General features: G+C 33.9%; 1 protein-coding gene across 14 annotated transcripts in view; it reads left to right on the top strand.

Annotated features, from left to right (window-relative positions):
* ADGRL3 (adhesion G protein-coupled receptor L3) overlaps nt 1-17,465 on the top strand; it is an 846,536-nt gene that overhangs the window by 797,291 nt on the left and 31,780 nt on the right. For 4 of the 14 annotated variants that reach the window (XM_047719410.1, XM_047719409.1, XM_047719412.1 and 1 more), the window contains one exon: nt 15,800-15,851. The exons of 9 other annotated variants lie outside the window; for them this stretch is intronic. In XM_047719410.1, coding sequence (XP_047575366.1) covers nt 15,800-15,851 — 52 coding nt within the window. Of the gene's footprint in view, nt 1-11,113; nt 11,243-15,799; nt 15,852-17,465 lie in introns of all 14 variants that reach the window. One more of the 14 variants, XM_047719415.1, reaches the window with a different exon arrangement.

The raw sequence follows: 17,465 nt of genomic DNA on the forward strand, positions 1-17,465 counted from the left end.
TTTGATATTGTCCTCTGTCAGAACAACGTAAAAGTGCCTAGAACAAGTAGAAAATCTGTTTGCATTAACTTCAAATAGACACTGATAATGCTATAAATTAAATTTACTATTTTTATGTGATAATTCCAGTTTTAACAAAAAGTATGAAATGTCTTAAAATTTAAAAACAAGCCTGACTGTATCTCTCATCTGGAAAAATGTTCCTACTATACTGTAAACATAAAGCTTGCGATGATATAAATGTAGTACACAGCATCCAAAGTTAACTAACAAAGTCATTACTTGTTCAAATTATTTTTTTTCTAAGAAATAAATTATATTAATTTGTATCTGCTACTTTGAAAATAAATAGGAATTAATTACATGAAAAATTAAATCACAGAAGAGGGATATATGGTTAGGCAAAAGAGTCCTCATTAGAAAAAAGATACTTGAATTGTCATTACCAATAATTGTGCAGTATCCAATTAAAATAGCTCCTAGTTTATTGAATTACATTGCATACAGAAGCATGCACTTTATATAGCTCAACCTTATATACTGCATGCCATTTAAAAGTGTTTATGTGATAGGTTCTCCTATGATTTTCATAATAGACTTTCTTCATAATTTATCATTATAAGGAATGCAGGTGCTTCAAAAACTAAGACAAGTAACTCATCACCTTCATAGAACATAATTTACAACCCCAGAAAAACCACTGGAGAATTAAGAAAGATTGGAGAGGATACACAGATTGAAGGAAGATAGTTAATCTTGTTGTAGAAAAGTAGAAACAATGTAAGTTTCCTGAAAGAGACTCAGGCTAAACAGAATAGAACCGATCATGATTATATGATAAAACAGGCCTTCTCTGAATGTTATCAAGAATCTCTTTATTCGGGGCACCTGGGTGGCTCAGTGGGTTAAGCCGCTGCCTTCGGCTCAGGTCATGATCTGAGTCCTGGGATCGAGCCCCGCATCGGGCTCTCTGCTCAGCAGGGAGCCTGCTTCCTCCTCTCTCTCTGCCTGCCTCTCTGCCTACTTGTGATCTCTCTGTCAAATAAATAAATAAAAAATCTTTAAAAAAAAAAAAGAATCTCTTTATTCATAGACACTTTGTTTTACTTTATTTTTCTCAGACATATCTTTTTAAATATCAGTTCCAAATTTAATATTCAAATTTTAGCCAGGATAGGCCTGCATGTAAGCTATATAATTTGCTCAATATAGGAAAGTATGCCAATGTAGGGCAGAGCGTTATACAAAAAGTCGTGTTTCCTTCACGATGGTAAAGCATTTCATATTGTTAAGTAATTTTATTATGCTTTCCTTCCCTTCCTTTTGTCTGAGGTGTGTTTTATTAAGTGAAAATGCACACGGAATGTGTGATTTACAAATACATGTAGCTGTGGGACTGACTACGTACCATTAACATATCAAGAGATAATCCAACGTAAAGAAAATTAATTAAGTAGCTATAGTGTGAATGGCAAAGATAAATATTCTTTTGTGAAATGCCTTTGATTTACTAAAAAGAACTGTAATTCACTGCTGTTTTGCCTGTGGTTAAGCAAACTTGGCTCGTTATCTTTAGGCCTAGTATTTTTTGTTTGTAGTACTGTGAAATGTATTCAGAAATGTCCAGATGCATTCAACAAGTCCCAAGTTAATAGCACACAGAAATACATGCCTTTGGCCACAAAGGATGAGTTTTAGAGATGAATGTCTAAATGGTATATGTTCATCATGTCAACTGCCGATTAACCACTTACACCATTGTGCAGTGAAGATTCACCAAGAATTCTGAGTTTTAATTTTGCCGCTGTTGGCTTAAGCAGTCAGAAAACCAAAGATCTTTAAGCAGTTTTGCTTTCAGTTAATTATGTAAAATTATTAGATATAATTATACTATATAATGTAATATATGATATAATATAAAATATATAATACAAAAAATAAAACTTTAGAGCATATATATATAGATAGATAGATAAACTTTAGACTTTAGGTTAAAGGAGGAGTTCTTAAAAACAAAACACAGATTATAAATTATAAGAAAAAGGTAAATTTCTTGCCTCAAAATGTAAACAGTACTCATAACAGTAAGATATTGGGGGAAGGTGTAAACAACATAGCACAAACAAAATGTTATGCCATGTTGTATAAAGAATGTCTACAAATCAATATATATCGGCAAAAGATAAGAACAGGCAATTCACAAAATAGGAAGCCCTTATGGATAATAGACATGAAAAATTACCGCATCTTTTTGATAACCAGGGAAATACAAAGTTTAACAGTAATATGAGATATCATTGTATACTCTGATCAGGTTGACAAAAATGTGAAGCTTACAATACTAAGTCCTGGTAAGAATCTGAGAGATTTATACTGCTCGTGGAAGTGTGAATTGGTGCAAATACATTTGACAGAATTTTGGCAATATATTCTGAATTGAAGTGTAGAATGTATGGCCCAATAATTTGACTTCTAAGTATTTATTGAAGAAAAACTCATGTGTCTGAACAAGAAGACAGATATTAAGCCAATTAGTGCAAAATAAAGGGGAATAGAGATAATTTATAGGGTTCCCATATCTAAAACTCTGAGCTTATCTATTGAAACAGAGACAACACCTCTGCATTCAAAACATTTAATTTCATTTTGAACAATAACCCAATCTGTACTTTGAAGAAAACATGTCGTTGAAGTCCATATTAATAGATTCCCAGTGAATGAATTTGCTATTAAAAAAGCTGAAGAATCTCTGAACCATTTGAAAGAAATTTAATAGGGCAGGTTGATTAAAATTTAATAGCAAACTTGTTAGCTGTTAAAAGTGCACAGTGTGATAAATCAAGATGTCAGCTCTTCAATTTATGACTTTAGAAAAAAATGCTGAAAGGGTTCTTGGCTTTCAATGAAGTATTTCTTCTTTGACACTTCATAACTTCATTAATTATTTGAATAAAAATAGTACAAATTATAAAATTATATTTTCTGCGATTTTTATATTATTTTTAAGGATAGCACGTAGATTCTTTTAGTTTTGTTCATTATTATAAACAACTTAGTCTTGATTCAAATGGCTGTTGCTATTTTATAAAGTAGCCCTTTAAAATTGAACGTGATCATTTTTGCACTCTTTCTGTAGATTGTGTGTGATGTTGATATTGTATTGTTATGCAGACAAAGAAAAAATAGGAAAAAATGCTTACAATAGATAATACCTATTGAATCCGTTCTCCAGAGTTCTGGAAGTCTCTTTGTTGATTAGCTTTCATTTTTGTTTGTTTATGTAATATTAGTGAATACATGAATATGGAAATTAAATAATTGAGCATTACAGAAAAGCAGATGAGAGAGAAGTAATGCATTCCTATAAGGCTCCTGATAAAATTTCACTGAAACATATTTTTGGGAGAGGATGCTAAAAAACGTTTGAAAATCACTGATTGAAATGTGTTTGAATAAAATTACCAGAGTCAGGTGTGACCTTGAATAAATTATCAATCTCTCTGGGCTTATAAATGTTTCTTTATGTAGTAAATGATGGTAATAGATTAAACAATACTAAAATCTTACTCACTTCTAAATTCTAAGTTATAACCTTTCTCTATTACATTATACAGCAGCTCATCAGGTGATTCTTATAGTCATAAGATGTATTTGGGGGTACTTTTGATTCACTTTTTCCAGTTTTCTTGTTTATAATATAGTTCATGCACTAAAGAAAAAGACTTATCTTTTTCTTTTTCTTTTTTTTTTTCTCTATACCAGTGTTCTTAGCTCTTTGTAAAGGAAATCAGAGTCACGGGACACTTTCACAAGAAAGAAATGCAGTCATGTGTGCACGTATAACTAACGACACAAATATACAGTTTTACATTCAATTTTAAGAGTCTCACAGCTCAATATATACCATCTTTTGGTAAAAGATCCCTTGCTTAATACCAAAGTTAGTATTATAATTCCATGAAAAATGCCATCTTCAGTGAAACTATTCTTTACTTGTATGAAAAGTCTCCATTATGGGCCAAAGTCAAGTTCTGAAGACCGAAGCAGAGCGGTGTCATCCAGTAGTAACTCTGCTTTCTACAGAGCTCTGATTAATTTGCATTAGTCAATATATGTTTTGGAAACGACTTCATAAAAGCAAAATATGTCATGTCAAGGGAGAGAGAACCATAAGGGAACAGAATGGAGGACAAGGTATATTAAAGAAGAAAGACCTATCCAGGTAAAACTGTTCTATTGGAATGAAACGAACATTTGCCATCCTAGATATTCATAAATAACAAGAATTTAAAAATTAGTAATGTTGGTATGCAACTCTCAAGAATGGTGTATTCAGCTGGTTCATTAAAACACCAAGGTCTAGAACTAGACAACTTGGCTTTCCCCCATAAGAACAAATAAGAATGAAAGCACATTAAAAAAAGAAAAAAAGTGTGAGGGGCAGAGCAGAGTGACAACTCAAGTTATTTTAAGAGCTTTTCAGTGTACTTTTGTTAGCCTGCTGTCAAGAAGAAACGTTGTTTGAATTAGGTTTCTGAATGATATAATATGGATTCAAGTGGGATTCAACTGTCATCTCTTTTTCAGATCTATTTTTTTACTTTACAGTTTCAGAGCCTGCCGCTCTACGTTCAATTTCCAGGCCTCAATTACACGTATCACACTGAACCAACCTAGACAATCCTGTCGTTCAAGGCCTCCCCGTGTCAAAACACCTATTTTATTTTCATAAGGAAAGAAATACAACAGTTTCGTGGTAAAACTATGGATTTGAAAAGAGTGTACTCGTTATTATTCCATTCAAATTGCACTCATTCAAAAACTTTTCCATCTTCAGATAGAAACTAAGTAAAAAAGAAGAAAGACTCTTCTTAAAAGATCTGTGATTTTACATTTAGTGTTTTTTAATGGCTTTAGGATCCGACTTTCAAATAATCATCAGAAAAACTTCCCAGAGTTTTTCAGGATGGAGTATGAAAGCCCTTTATGCTTTGTGTCCCGTTTTTGCCAGAAAAGATCTCGTGTTAGGCTCTCTGTGGACAGCTTTATTGATGATTCGCGTATATTGAAATTCAATTTAATTCCTTTTCCATGGTTTTCTTAAAGAGCTAACCCTTGTTTGTGATGGTAAAGGAGCAGTTTTGACTAGAATGTAGCCAGGATTTAGTGAATCAGATAATGAAGGAGTAGTTATTCTTACATAGTCACTTGGAGATTTTTTACTTTGAGCTCTTTTTAACATGCTGTGTCAAGCTATTTTCCCCCTCTTATCATATTATCTGCAGTTAGCATTCAGGTAGCATTTTGAATTTCCAAATAATTATATGAGTATCTATTTCTGCTTTAAAATTTCAATAGTATAGGACCTGGTACAGTGTTAGAAGGAAAGGAAGAAATTACATAGGGATTGGACGATTGATACTCCTAAGAAATTTGTTCAAATTATAAGACTGCTCATAATTGATAAAATTACTTGCTTTAGTTTGATACATGAAGGTTGCCATAGAGTTCACATTTTTTTTAAAGATTTTATTTATTTATTTGACAGACAGAGATCACAAGTAGGCAGAGAGAAAGGAGGAAGCAGGGTCCCTGCTGAGCAGAGAGCCTGATGTGGGGCTCGATCCCAGGACCTGGGATCATGACCTGAGCTGAAGGCAGAGCCTTTAACCCACTGAGCCACCCAGGTGCCCCAAGTTCACATTTTTTTTTTCATAAATAACAAATATTGCTGAGCCCCAGGAACTATTCTAGACACTTGGTATAAGGGTAGTAATTAAAGCCCATGTGTTGCTTGCTTTCCTGGGGCTTACATTCCAGTGAAATTTGCACATAAACGTTCTTTTCCCATATGCAGTGTTGTAACTATCTTTTCCTCAACCCCGCAACATCAGCCTATTTGTGTCTTCAGCCTGACTAACCAGTAAGCTTAACTTTCAGCTGAGAAACAGTGACAGATGGTCTGTAAACACCTATCTTCTTGGAAGTCTGCCGCAATTTCACAGCTATTAGAAAGGAAGTTTACAAATCAGGAGTTAGTCGGAGGGAAGAGGAAGAGACAGGATGGACAGAACCTTGGAAAATAGTATCAGAATTCAAAGTGACCTGAGTAAATTGGGGAAACAGACAGAAGCAAACAGCATAGGCTTCAGCACAGACAAGTGAAACGCAGTGCAGCTATAGGAAAGGACAAAAGTAACTTGGCACACTAAAGACCCAAGAAGACAGGTTCCATACAAGTTTTCACTTCAGAGTTCTAGACATTGGCAAAAAGCTCGTGTTTCTGACACAGTAAGGGCCACCTTTCAAAGGCTGTACCATTGATGTGACTAACTGTGAGTGGGGACTGTAGGAACCATGTGATAATGCCTTGTTGCTCTTGTTTGGAATGGCAACAGGAAAAATGAGCTCTTGCAAGCTTTGAACGTCCATGGAAAAAGGATCGCCTTCTTACACTAGGGGAATCAAATGATAGGTAACTGATTGGTTACTCAGACATATCCTTCTTCTTTCAAACTAGCAAATCCATAAACCTGATGCATAACTGATTCACTTTCTATCAGGAAAAAGGCCCTTAATACCAATGATAAACAAGTGTATTTTGTTGGAAAGTTTTAGACTGTTTTTATAAGCATTTGTGTGGTTGTAAATTTAAAGGCAAGTGGATCTCTAATTATGACTGCATGTCACACATTTGGCTGTAAGATCACTATCTGATCTGGACTGTGCCCCGATTTGAGGAAGCCACCTACCAAAGCCATGTGGCTGGGACTGAACATTGTTCCGTTTAATCAAGATTGTGTCACAGCGTGGCTGTGTACCAATCGCATTTCTGTGATGGTTGCTGGCCTTTCCAGATTAGCAGGAATTGATTAAAAAAACTCAGTCTTCCTACATTAGTAGTTTGATTAATAAAGGTGTCTTCAAGTACAATCAAAAACTAGAAAATACTTTAAAAAACCAAAAGAGAACTTTATGGTAGGAAAGATAGAACCAGATGGATTTTCTATCACAATTTTGATAGCTTCATTAGAATTCAATTACAGAACTCCATTTTTGTATGATTAAATTTTATGTCCTTATATTTTTAATTTTTTCAATAAACAATGATAAAGAGAACACAGAATATTGATTCCCCCTTCTTTTTGCTTGTGATTGGTTCTTCCCAACTCCCCTATTTCCTTATCCTAAAGCACTAAAGAGTGTATTCTTTTACTGGTATAGGAAAGAATACATATAGAGACAGATATGATAAAAGAATATTTTTTTTTGTAATCTATATGAAGCAAGGAGGGGAGTAGCAGGCAATCTTTGTAGCTTATTTGTTTTTTATTTAGTTCAAATTAAGTCATATGTAGTCATGAAAGAAAATGTAGAGAAATACAGATATAAGCCCCAGCCACAAAGGTCTAACCCTTATTTGATCTGTGAAGGAATGTAATAATTTTGAGCAATTTTATATCTCTAAGGTTTTTACCCTAGTTCATATTAAGTGGTTTGCACCTTTCATTTTCTATTGAAATTCTTCGAATAATTTTAGAGAGTAATTATTTGCTTTGGAAGACTCACTTTCCTTTTTACTGGAAAGAAGCTATAATAATAAATATTTAGGTAGCAGGTACAATTTACAGGTAATTTGCTTTTTAAAAAGGTTGTGCAGACCCAGTGTAGTCTCTAACAATTTTAAATTTGTGTAACATCAACGCTACACATGCTTAAGATTTACAGTATTCGGGACACCTGGGTGGCTCAGTTGGTTAAGCAGCTGCCTTCGGCTCAGGTCATGATCCCAGCGTCCTGGGATCGAGTCCCACATCGGGCTCCTTGCTTGGCGGGGAGCCTGCTTCTCCCTCTGCCTCTGCCTGCCATTCTGTCTGCCTGTGCTTGCTCTCTCTCCCTCTCTCTCTGACAAATAAATAAATTAAAAAAAAAAAAATCTTTAAAAAAAAAAAAAAGATTTACAGTATTCCATTTCTTACCTGAAAGGCACTGTAGCCAACTCTTGGTAGTTTTTCTGCTAGTATTCTATGTATTTATCGGTGGAAAGTAATAGCCTGAATGACTCACTGTATGATAAATTAAAGATCTGCCATCTCAACTGTGTTAAAACCATTTGAATGTATATGTTGTACAACTTCAGCAAATTCTCATTTAATAAGTGAAAAATTCTGTGCTAATTCTTTGCAGGTTATATAGAATACAGGCACATGGCTTATTTCCTAAAGGAATCAATGCGGCTCTAGAGATATGAGAAGCTATATTGTCCTGTAAATCTAGAGGTTACAGTATGTGTTATTTGGGCCACGTAGCTGGCCCAGTAGAGCACGCAGCTCTTGATCTCAGGGTCATCATTTCAAGCACCGTGTTGGGCATAGAACCTATTTTAAAAAAAAATTAAAAATGAGATAAAGTATGCATTATTTGACTGATATCTACTGTATCACAGTAGATACAGTCTACTGTATCACAAAGAGCTTTAATTTTTGAAAAAAATAAAAATAAAAAACTATCATAGCCAAGCTTTTTCTCCTTTTTTTTTTTACATTTTTTAAAGGTTTTATTTATTTATTTGACACAGTGAGAGAGAGAGAGAGAAAGAGATCACAAGTAGGCAGAGAGGCAGGCAGAGAGAGAGGAGGAAGCAGGCTCCCCACTGAGCAGAGAGCCCGATGCGGGACTCGATCCCAGGACTCTGGGATCTTGACCTGAGCCAAAGGCAGAAACAGCCACCCAGGCGCCCTTTACATTTCCTACAAGTTACTAAACAAGTTTTTGTTTCATTCATCCAATATAGATTACTTATTATTTTGAGATAATCCTGGATCCGTTTGCTGTTATATAAAATAATGAAGCGATTGTGTACTTTGTGCCCAGTGTTCCTCAATACTATCTTTGTAAAACTGTACTACAAAATCATGGCGAAGATATTGACCAATATCTAGCAATCTTGTTCAGATGTCTTCAATATTACTTATACTTAGTTGTATTTGTGTGTGCGTCTGTGTGTGTTTAGTTCAATGCAATTCTATCACAAGAGTAGGTGGTGGTTACAGCACCGTAGTCCAGACACAGAGTAGCTCCATAACCACAAGGAAGCCTCATGTTGCCTGTTTATAACCATATGACCACATCCGCTTCCCTCCCCCTTGCATCTTTAACTCTGTCATCCACTAATCTCTTCCCCGTTTCTATAATTTTGTCATTTCAAGAATGGTATCTATATTAAAAATACTTAATATTTAATAAAATTTATATATATTAATAAATTATATATTATAAATAAATAATCTCCATATATATGGAATCATTTAGTACATAACCTTTTGGATTGTCTTTTTTACTCTCTCTCATTATCCAGCAATTCATCCAGTTTGTTATGTGTATCAGTACCCATTCCTTTTTATTGCTGAGTAGTATTCCATTGTAAGGACGTGCCACAGATTGTTAAACCATTCACCAGCTGAAATTATGGGCTGTTTCCTGTTACAGACTATTATAAATAGAGCTGTGTGAACATCCACGAATAGGTTTTTATGGAGACATAAGTTTCCATTTCATCTGGGATGAGTGTCCAAGAGTACAATTGCCAGGTGGTACCATAACTGCATGGTTAGTTCTATAAGTAACTGCCTAACTATTTTCCAGAGTAGCTGTACTCTCTTACATTCCCCCAGCGAAGTGTGAATGATCACTTTCTTTTCATCCTCGCCAGCATTTAATTTTGTCACCACTGAAATTTCCAGTGTCTAGTGATATCATATTGCTATTTTAAACTGTATTTCCCCTATAGATAATAGCATTGCTTTTCATGGGCTTGTTTGTTACCTGTATATCCTCTGCTATGAAATGTCTGTTTATGTCTTTGGACCATTCTCTAATTGGATTGGGTTTTTTTGTTTGTTTTCTGTTTTGGGGTTTTTTATTGTTGTTGTTTTACTGTTGACTTTTGAGAGTTCTTTCAATATTCCAGATACTAATCTTTAGTTGAATTGCAAATATGTGTGCATTTGTTAGCAAATATTTTCTCCTGGTCTGTAGATCATATTTTCATTCTCTAATGTATATATTAAAGTAACCATTTATTTGTGTTCAACCCGACTATCCCCATACAATTTACATTTTCCTGTCCTCAGTCACATTTTCTTTATCAATTAACATAAAAATGCATTCTGCCTTCATTTTATACATGACCTAATTATATTTAATAAAACTGTTACTGTGATCTTTTGGGTTTTTTTGGTTAAGCAGTTTTGGAAAGTGGGAGGTTACAACTCATATCGATGATATGTTTGGAACTAAGTACCTCTATTCACAAAGAGATGAAATAATTTTACTCTGCGACTTTGCTGTGCCAAAGTTCAAACAACCAGTTGGAAAATGGAAAATGGAATTATATATGTGCTGGATATTACAGAGTGCATGTTTTTCAGAAATATTTTAAAATAACATCCATATGATTATTTTATCAGATTTGTAAATTCACCTAATTAGTATGCTTACTACGGTATACTAATAAGAGTGATTATGTATTATTTTATTTCAACTTAAGGAAATCCTTTCCATAGAATTTTAAGAAATGTCAAATTCTTCTGTTGTGTCAACAACTGCTCTCCAAATGAGTGTTTTATCGTAAATGTTGCCTTTTATTCTTTTTTAAATTTTCATTGAGAACAACCCAGTGGTTTCTGTGAATGAGGGAATGTTTTGTTTATTTCGGCTTTTCTTTCTGTGCTTTAATTTTTTTTCCAGCTTTTGTTTTGTTTTGTTTTGTTTGTATGGAAGACTGTATTTTGCTTTTTTTAATTTTAATTTTTCTTTTTAATTTTTAGCAAGCATGGGAATAAATTCTTGCTTACACTTTGGGAAAGAGAACACCCTAAATGTGGCTTAATCAACATTGTAAACCATTTTCTTTCCCACTGACTCTCGGATATGTGCATTATTGGAAACATGTGTGCTTTAGTGGCATATATTTTTGAGTCTAATTAGCTGCCTGCCTGTAATCAGGACTGTATCAACTGTTGTCATTCTAAATGTTTCCTTTCTTTTTTTCAAACACATTTGCCTGATTGACCTTTTTTTTTTTCTCTGTCTTTCTATGGGGCTGCTCCAGGAGCCATGGCTAATCATCTTATAAGCAATGCTCTGCTTCGTCCGCATGGTACTAACAATCCCTATAATACATTGCTTGGGGAACCGGCGGTCTGTAACAACCCTTCTGTCAGCATGTACAACGCACAAGGTGTGCTGGAGTTTATCTTAATTTTTTCAAGTGAGAGTCCCATTTTATGTAGCTTTTATGGCCACATTCTATTTTTCTTTCCTTCCACCTGCCTTTCTTTCTTTTGGAAGCAGACACACAGACTCCTTTAGTCTTCCACCCCTCTTGGTGCTTTTATTTTCCATTTTCCTTAGGTTTTCCTTAGTAACAGCTGGATCCCTTCCTTCTGATAAACAAATGCTTGATTCATCAATCTGTGTTTGTAACATTATAAAATGTATTGTGATGTGTCAGTGCTTTTCTTGTTGTTGATTAATTTCTATATTAAATACCTATGTATTTATTTTGAGAAATGAAACATTTGCTTAAGGTAAGTAAGATAAAGGAGGACTTGATCAAGAATCTCAGTGTTATAAGACCAAGAAAATGAGCTTACGTTATTAAGCCATGACGCACACTCTAGGCGCGAGGCATCAGTATTGGTGAAAGCATTTAGGCCAACTCCATGGAAAATTACATGGAACTAAGCCGTGGAGAAACGAGCCATTCAGTTTGCTACTGAACTGAACAATAGCAAGTCAGGTTCCACACTAGCTTGCCATTACCAAGGTGACCTGGCTCAGGAAGGTCATGATTTCCGCCCCCCTACTGTGGCTATGTGTGAAAAACAAGGCTTTGGGATATGGTTCTTCTGAATATCCTCCAGCTTTAAAGGATAAAGAAATTTAATCTCATGTCAAATAAAAAACCATAAATCTCTTTAAAACCACTTCTATTATAAGTGTTTGGACATGACTCTACCTTTTCTAAGAATAAAAAAATGTATTGAAGCACAAGAAATTAAAAATATCCATATCCTATGGAAGAGACCACAGGAAAGAACTATTCAAATAAAAGTTTCCTAAAGGAAAAGCCCTAGTTAGGGATCCAATTATGTAATATTATATTTGAAAGAAAATTCACTGTAACAAAGAGGCTTAAGTGGTTCTTTGAAGTTGGATGTGATAGATTAGCCGTATTTAGCTTTCCCAGGCAATTTTGAATAAAATTCCTGTTATTCTCAGTGGGCATCTTTGTGCTTTCTTTTCTTTCTCAGTCAGAGGTGAAATATGAGTGTCGCGAGTGAGTAAAACTCAGTGTGGATGGCTGTTCCATACAAGTGTGTGTGTTACAGCACTGCCATTGGGTGTCTAAAACCTTCTGAGTTTCCTACGTGACACCTTGTCAGATACGTAGGATGATGTTAAATTATCTCAAAAATACTGAAGTCAGTAACACAGAAGTGACTTCAGGAATATGGTCAAACTGTTTCTCACTAAGATGAAGTAATTAAGGGAACTTTTGATTTATCAAGTTCCATAAGGCCTGCCTGTCTTAGAATCAAAAGAAGGAACAGAGCTCATGGACCCTGTTCACCACGGTGCTGACGTTCTGTCAGCCCGTGTGCCTCTCTGATGGGACCCTTCTGACCTCAGGATTTCAGACTTGCAATGGTTGAAATGCTGCATTTGTTACATATATTTTTTCCTTCCAGTGAGCTGAAATTTGCCTCTGGGCAGGACGCTTTGATTTGCCCTCTAGAGCAAAGAAGAGCAAAGTATTCTGCTCTCAGTGTCAGTCCTTTTAAATACTTTGAAAGCAGCTCATCTGGCTTCTTCCGGTCCTCCATTTCCCTAGTGCCATCAGTATGAGATAGCTTCTGGGTCCTTCTTCATGGTTCCCCTTCGGAGTCGTCTCTCCTTTGTCGATGTCCCTGTTTCACTGTGGCACTCAATGAACTGTACATTTCACAACACAATAAATGTGTCCAGACAGAACAATTTTGCAGACCTTTGAACGCTTGTGTTTTTTTTTAGAATTAGGCTAAGTGACAGATAATTGTGTCATTATAAACATTTTACAATGTACTGACATATCAGTAAGTTTTCAGTAATGTTAGGTGAAGATTTGCATCGTATCTGCAAATTAAATCTATTCTACATTCACTTTATGCAAAGAGTTGTTAAAAAACCATAAAAATTGTTTATTTAATATTGTTATAAAACAAATAAAAATTTAAATAACCTTTTCTTCAGCTTTTTTATCAGATATAATTTCTAATGCCTTGTGTAATGAACAACTAATAATTATTAATCTATGTTTTCCCTAATTCAATATCTGCCTTCGTATTTTATTTTTACCGGTATCATAAATTAGGGGATTTTTCTAAGGATGGAACACTACTATAAACACTATGAAAGTGAAGTTTTCTCAACACAACATTTAAAATAATGCCATATATGTATAAAGTTTTATTCCTGTGAAATTTATTACTGAATACTGCTCTTAAGATTATCAATAAACACACAAAGGATTCTTTTGAATGGATTTATTGTGTTTGTCAGTAAATTAAGTCTACTGACTTTTCTTAAAAATGAAAGTAAATAATTTTATTCATGTTTTTCAGAGTCAGAAGTGAGATTGTTTAACTGTTTTATGTGTAAAAATTTGTTAAGATGTTAAACTATAGTAGTGCTTAACGTAATTCTTTTTACCACTGACCAAAAATATATCTTAGTGTTTGTCATGTTGCTACTAATCTTATGCTTTCAGATGAATGCACTTAATATTCTTACTGGCAAGGGGAAATCTTACATGAAATATAGGTGGCTCGGTATGTACTGGAGTGGTTTATGTTGAATTACCACTTGGTTCTGTTCTGTGGGTTCTCTTAATTCAGTTGCACAAGTGCCATCCAAGCAAAGAAGCATTCAGATTTAAAGTATCCATATTTGTTTGTAATATCTTTACTTAAAATATGTAGAGATGTGTTTATAGAGTTACTGAAGCATATAGAGTTAGGAATAAAGATGACTAATATACTTTTATTATATTGGATTCAGAGTCTGTCTGTGGAAATATTTAAAACTTCATGCATAGTATTTCTGGACCATTATCATCTTGTCAGTGCTAGAGAATTCAATTTTTGTAAGATAAATCTTGCTATAGATTAACCTGTCAACAAGACATAAAATAGAGAGGAAGTCATGATTTTACAAAATAATTTACATTTTAAAGTAATTTAATTCCATCCTCCAACTTAAAGAAAGACATACTCTTAGGACAGGATATAATGAAGAATATGTTATAGTCGGTAAGATTACAAGATTATATTATAAAATATATAAATAAATATTCTGTTATGGCTTCAAAGCCTAAGGCGGATATGAAGAGGACATAGATGGCGGTGCACAGAGGAAATCTTTGAGATTTCCTTTCCGATCTCAGTTCTGCCACTATTAGCAGGTTGGGGTTAGATGGGGCTCAGCCTGTCTTGGCTGCAGTTTCTTCATCCCTGAAAATCAGCGGCTGAACTTCAGTCATCTCTCATGGGCTTTCCAGTTCTAAAATTCTGTCATTTAGGGAAGGAGCCATGATGAGCTTACAAACGATTTCCATCTGTTAATATGCTGGTTTGGCTCTTCAATTCAAATTATTTTTCTAAAGTTTTTTGGAAACTTTAAAAGAACTTTCCTCTCCATTTTGAAATATTGTTGGTCTTTTCTGAGAAACGAATCAACTTCTAAGTCCAAAAACTATATCTCTAAAGCAATGGTTAATGTATAAGCAGCTGGGATCTCCTGAAATGAGCTAGCCCAATGAGCTTCCTGGTTTTTATGTTTGTGATGATTTAACCTTCCTGTAAACAGATTCAGCAAGAGCTGTCCTTTAGGACCTGATTAAAATATGAGTGGTTTTTTTTTTTTTTTCAAAATAATTTTGCTAGGATTGTTTTTTAAAGGATTAACTCTAAAATTGTTTGATTGCAAATGATTATGCAACAATCCCGAAGAAAATCTGGTATTGATGGTGGTATTTTTCTTCCCCTCACGTTGTCTTGATACCGAATAATGGTTGGATTTAACCTTTTTCTTTCTCCATAGTTACACAACTTTTGAATAAGAGTTCCAGAAATGACAGTTCTGATCAGTATTATTCACAAATGATAAGAAGCATTTGTATAGGTACAGTGGGGGAAAGATACCTTTTTACATGAAGAGAAAAGATACATAAAGGAAAAACACACAATTATGGAAACCTACAACTGTGTTTTTTTTTCTCTGTATACAAGCTAAAGATTTGATATAATTTCACTGAAAATTTTTAAAGTTAAATAACATTCCTTAGAAGCAGGTATGTTCAGATAAACATACACATAATATACGGATTATTGAAATATAGTTGTGGGAATTGTCATGGCTTGCACTCAAATCTTTACTCTCCTCGGTTGGTGTAATAATCTTAACTTTAAAATAAATGTGTTTTTGTTTGACATTTATAAACTGTACGAACGCTTATTAAAGTCTCATTTTATTAGCATGTGTTAAGAGGGGTTTCTTATTTTCTGACTAACATTTCAGTATTTTTAATTATGATAAACCATGTAACACAGACTCATGAATTTTGGGGCAGTGGAAATTATTTCCTTTGACTCTTTTTTCTGCATATCATCAATTTGCTTTTTACTCATGTTTCTTCTACTGTCGCTGTAAGCTTACTTGTTGTTTTTTCTTTCCTTTTCTTCATGCTGTCGTTTAGAGCCCTACAGAGAGACAAGTATGGGAGTAAAGCTAAACATTGCATATCAAATGTAATTTTTTTTAGTTCACTTTTATTGCATCACATATAGATGATGTAGTTATTAAAAACAGTTCATCTCACAATTTAAAAACTAAAGAGCCTATGAATCGACTTAAATAAATTTATGTTAATAGAGATTAGACGCTTTTGTTGTCTGATTCTTTTACTGTGTCACATGATCAACATAGTTTTTAAGTCTCATGTAATGTTTGTGTGAGTTAAATTGTTTTTAAATTAAGCATTTATTTTTGCTAAGTAATGCATAAACTTTTAATTTTTATTAGTACATTCCATCATACAAATGTATGTCCCATGCAGCATACCCACTTTATTTTACTATGGCTGTTTCCAACCTGTACCTAATGCATTGACAACAGAAATAATACACACGTTTCAATGCATCAGTCACTCAACCATAACCATCCAGCATACCATAGCGCCCTCCACAGCAGCAATCACCCATCACATATGGCCCTTTAAAGAGCATTTACTTTTATTTTTCTTAACATTGTGGATTTGTCTACAAGATATCTTATAACATGAAAATAAATCGCTTCACCCTATGTCTGTGATGGCTGCTTTTTAATGAATATTTTATGCATTCCTGTTTTGGGGAACTGTTACTTGAGTACAGAGTATGCATCAGAAGTCCATATAAAATAGAGTCCACACTTTATTTAAACCAGCCATGAACGAGTTCAGTTTTGATAAACATAACTGCATCACAGATATAGAATGAATGCTATATTTTCACAAGTTAGTAGTGTATTGAGAAGTTTAATAGAATTCTTCTATTAATTGTTCTGTAAAGAAATATCCTTTCTTATTTACGAGTATTGGTTAAATGTTTGTGTTTTATTTTCTTTCGTGGTTGCATTTGAACTGACTTTGGAACTATTATAGATTCTTGGATTTCTGTTTATTCAAGAGAATGCAAAAACCTTGAGGAAGCATGTGGTTAAATTTTATTTCACTGCAACTATTTCTTCCCAGAATAAAATGTTTAATCTCCTTTAAATTCAAAGTTTAGTATATGCACACAAAGTCATCATTCATTATGGCATGGGATCTTTAATACCAACACTATGTTTTTAGGAATCATATCCCTGTGTCTTTACACATTTTCTTGTAGTCTTACCTACTGACCCTAAACAATCACTAATGGGTTTATAGGTAGAAAAAAATTTAGAAAGTAAATCCAACTAGTTTTGTTTTGAAAGTTTCTATGTGCAAATTATTTTGATGTGCCACTTATCTGACTAAGCATTATTTCATGACTACATCATACTGACAAATTTAACATAATCCTTTTGTGGTTTTGTGTGTAGGAATTAATTTGAATCTCACAAAATTATATATCAAATTGTTAGAAAGTGCTTGATTCTTTTACTTTTGACAGTATATTCAAAGCACCACACATGAATTATGTTAATATTATACCTATTTTAATGTTAAGACATGTAAAATTAAAGGTAATGAATTATTGAAGTGACTTTGATGTGTATAAATTGAAAGCAACGAATGATTACACCAAAATTTGTGGGTTTTTTTTTTTTCTAAGTTATAACCAGATATGCTTCAGATAATATCAGGCAATGTTTGTGTGGAAATTGCAAATTGATAG

The sequence above is a fragment of the Lutra lutra genome, chromosome 2 (assembly GCF_902655055.1).
Source record: "Lutra lutra chromosome 2, mLutLut1.2, whole genome shotgun sequence".
NCBI classification, from domain to species: domain Eukaryota; kingdom Metazoa; phylum Chordata; class Mammalia; order Carnivora; family Mustelidae; genus Lutra; species Lutra lutra.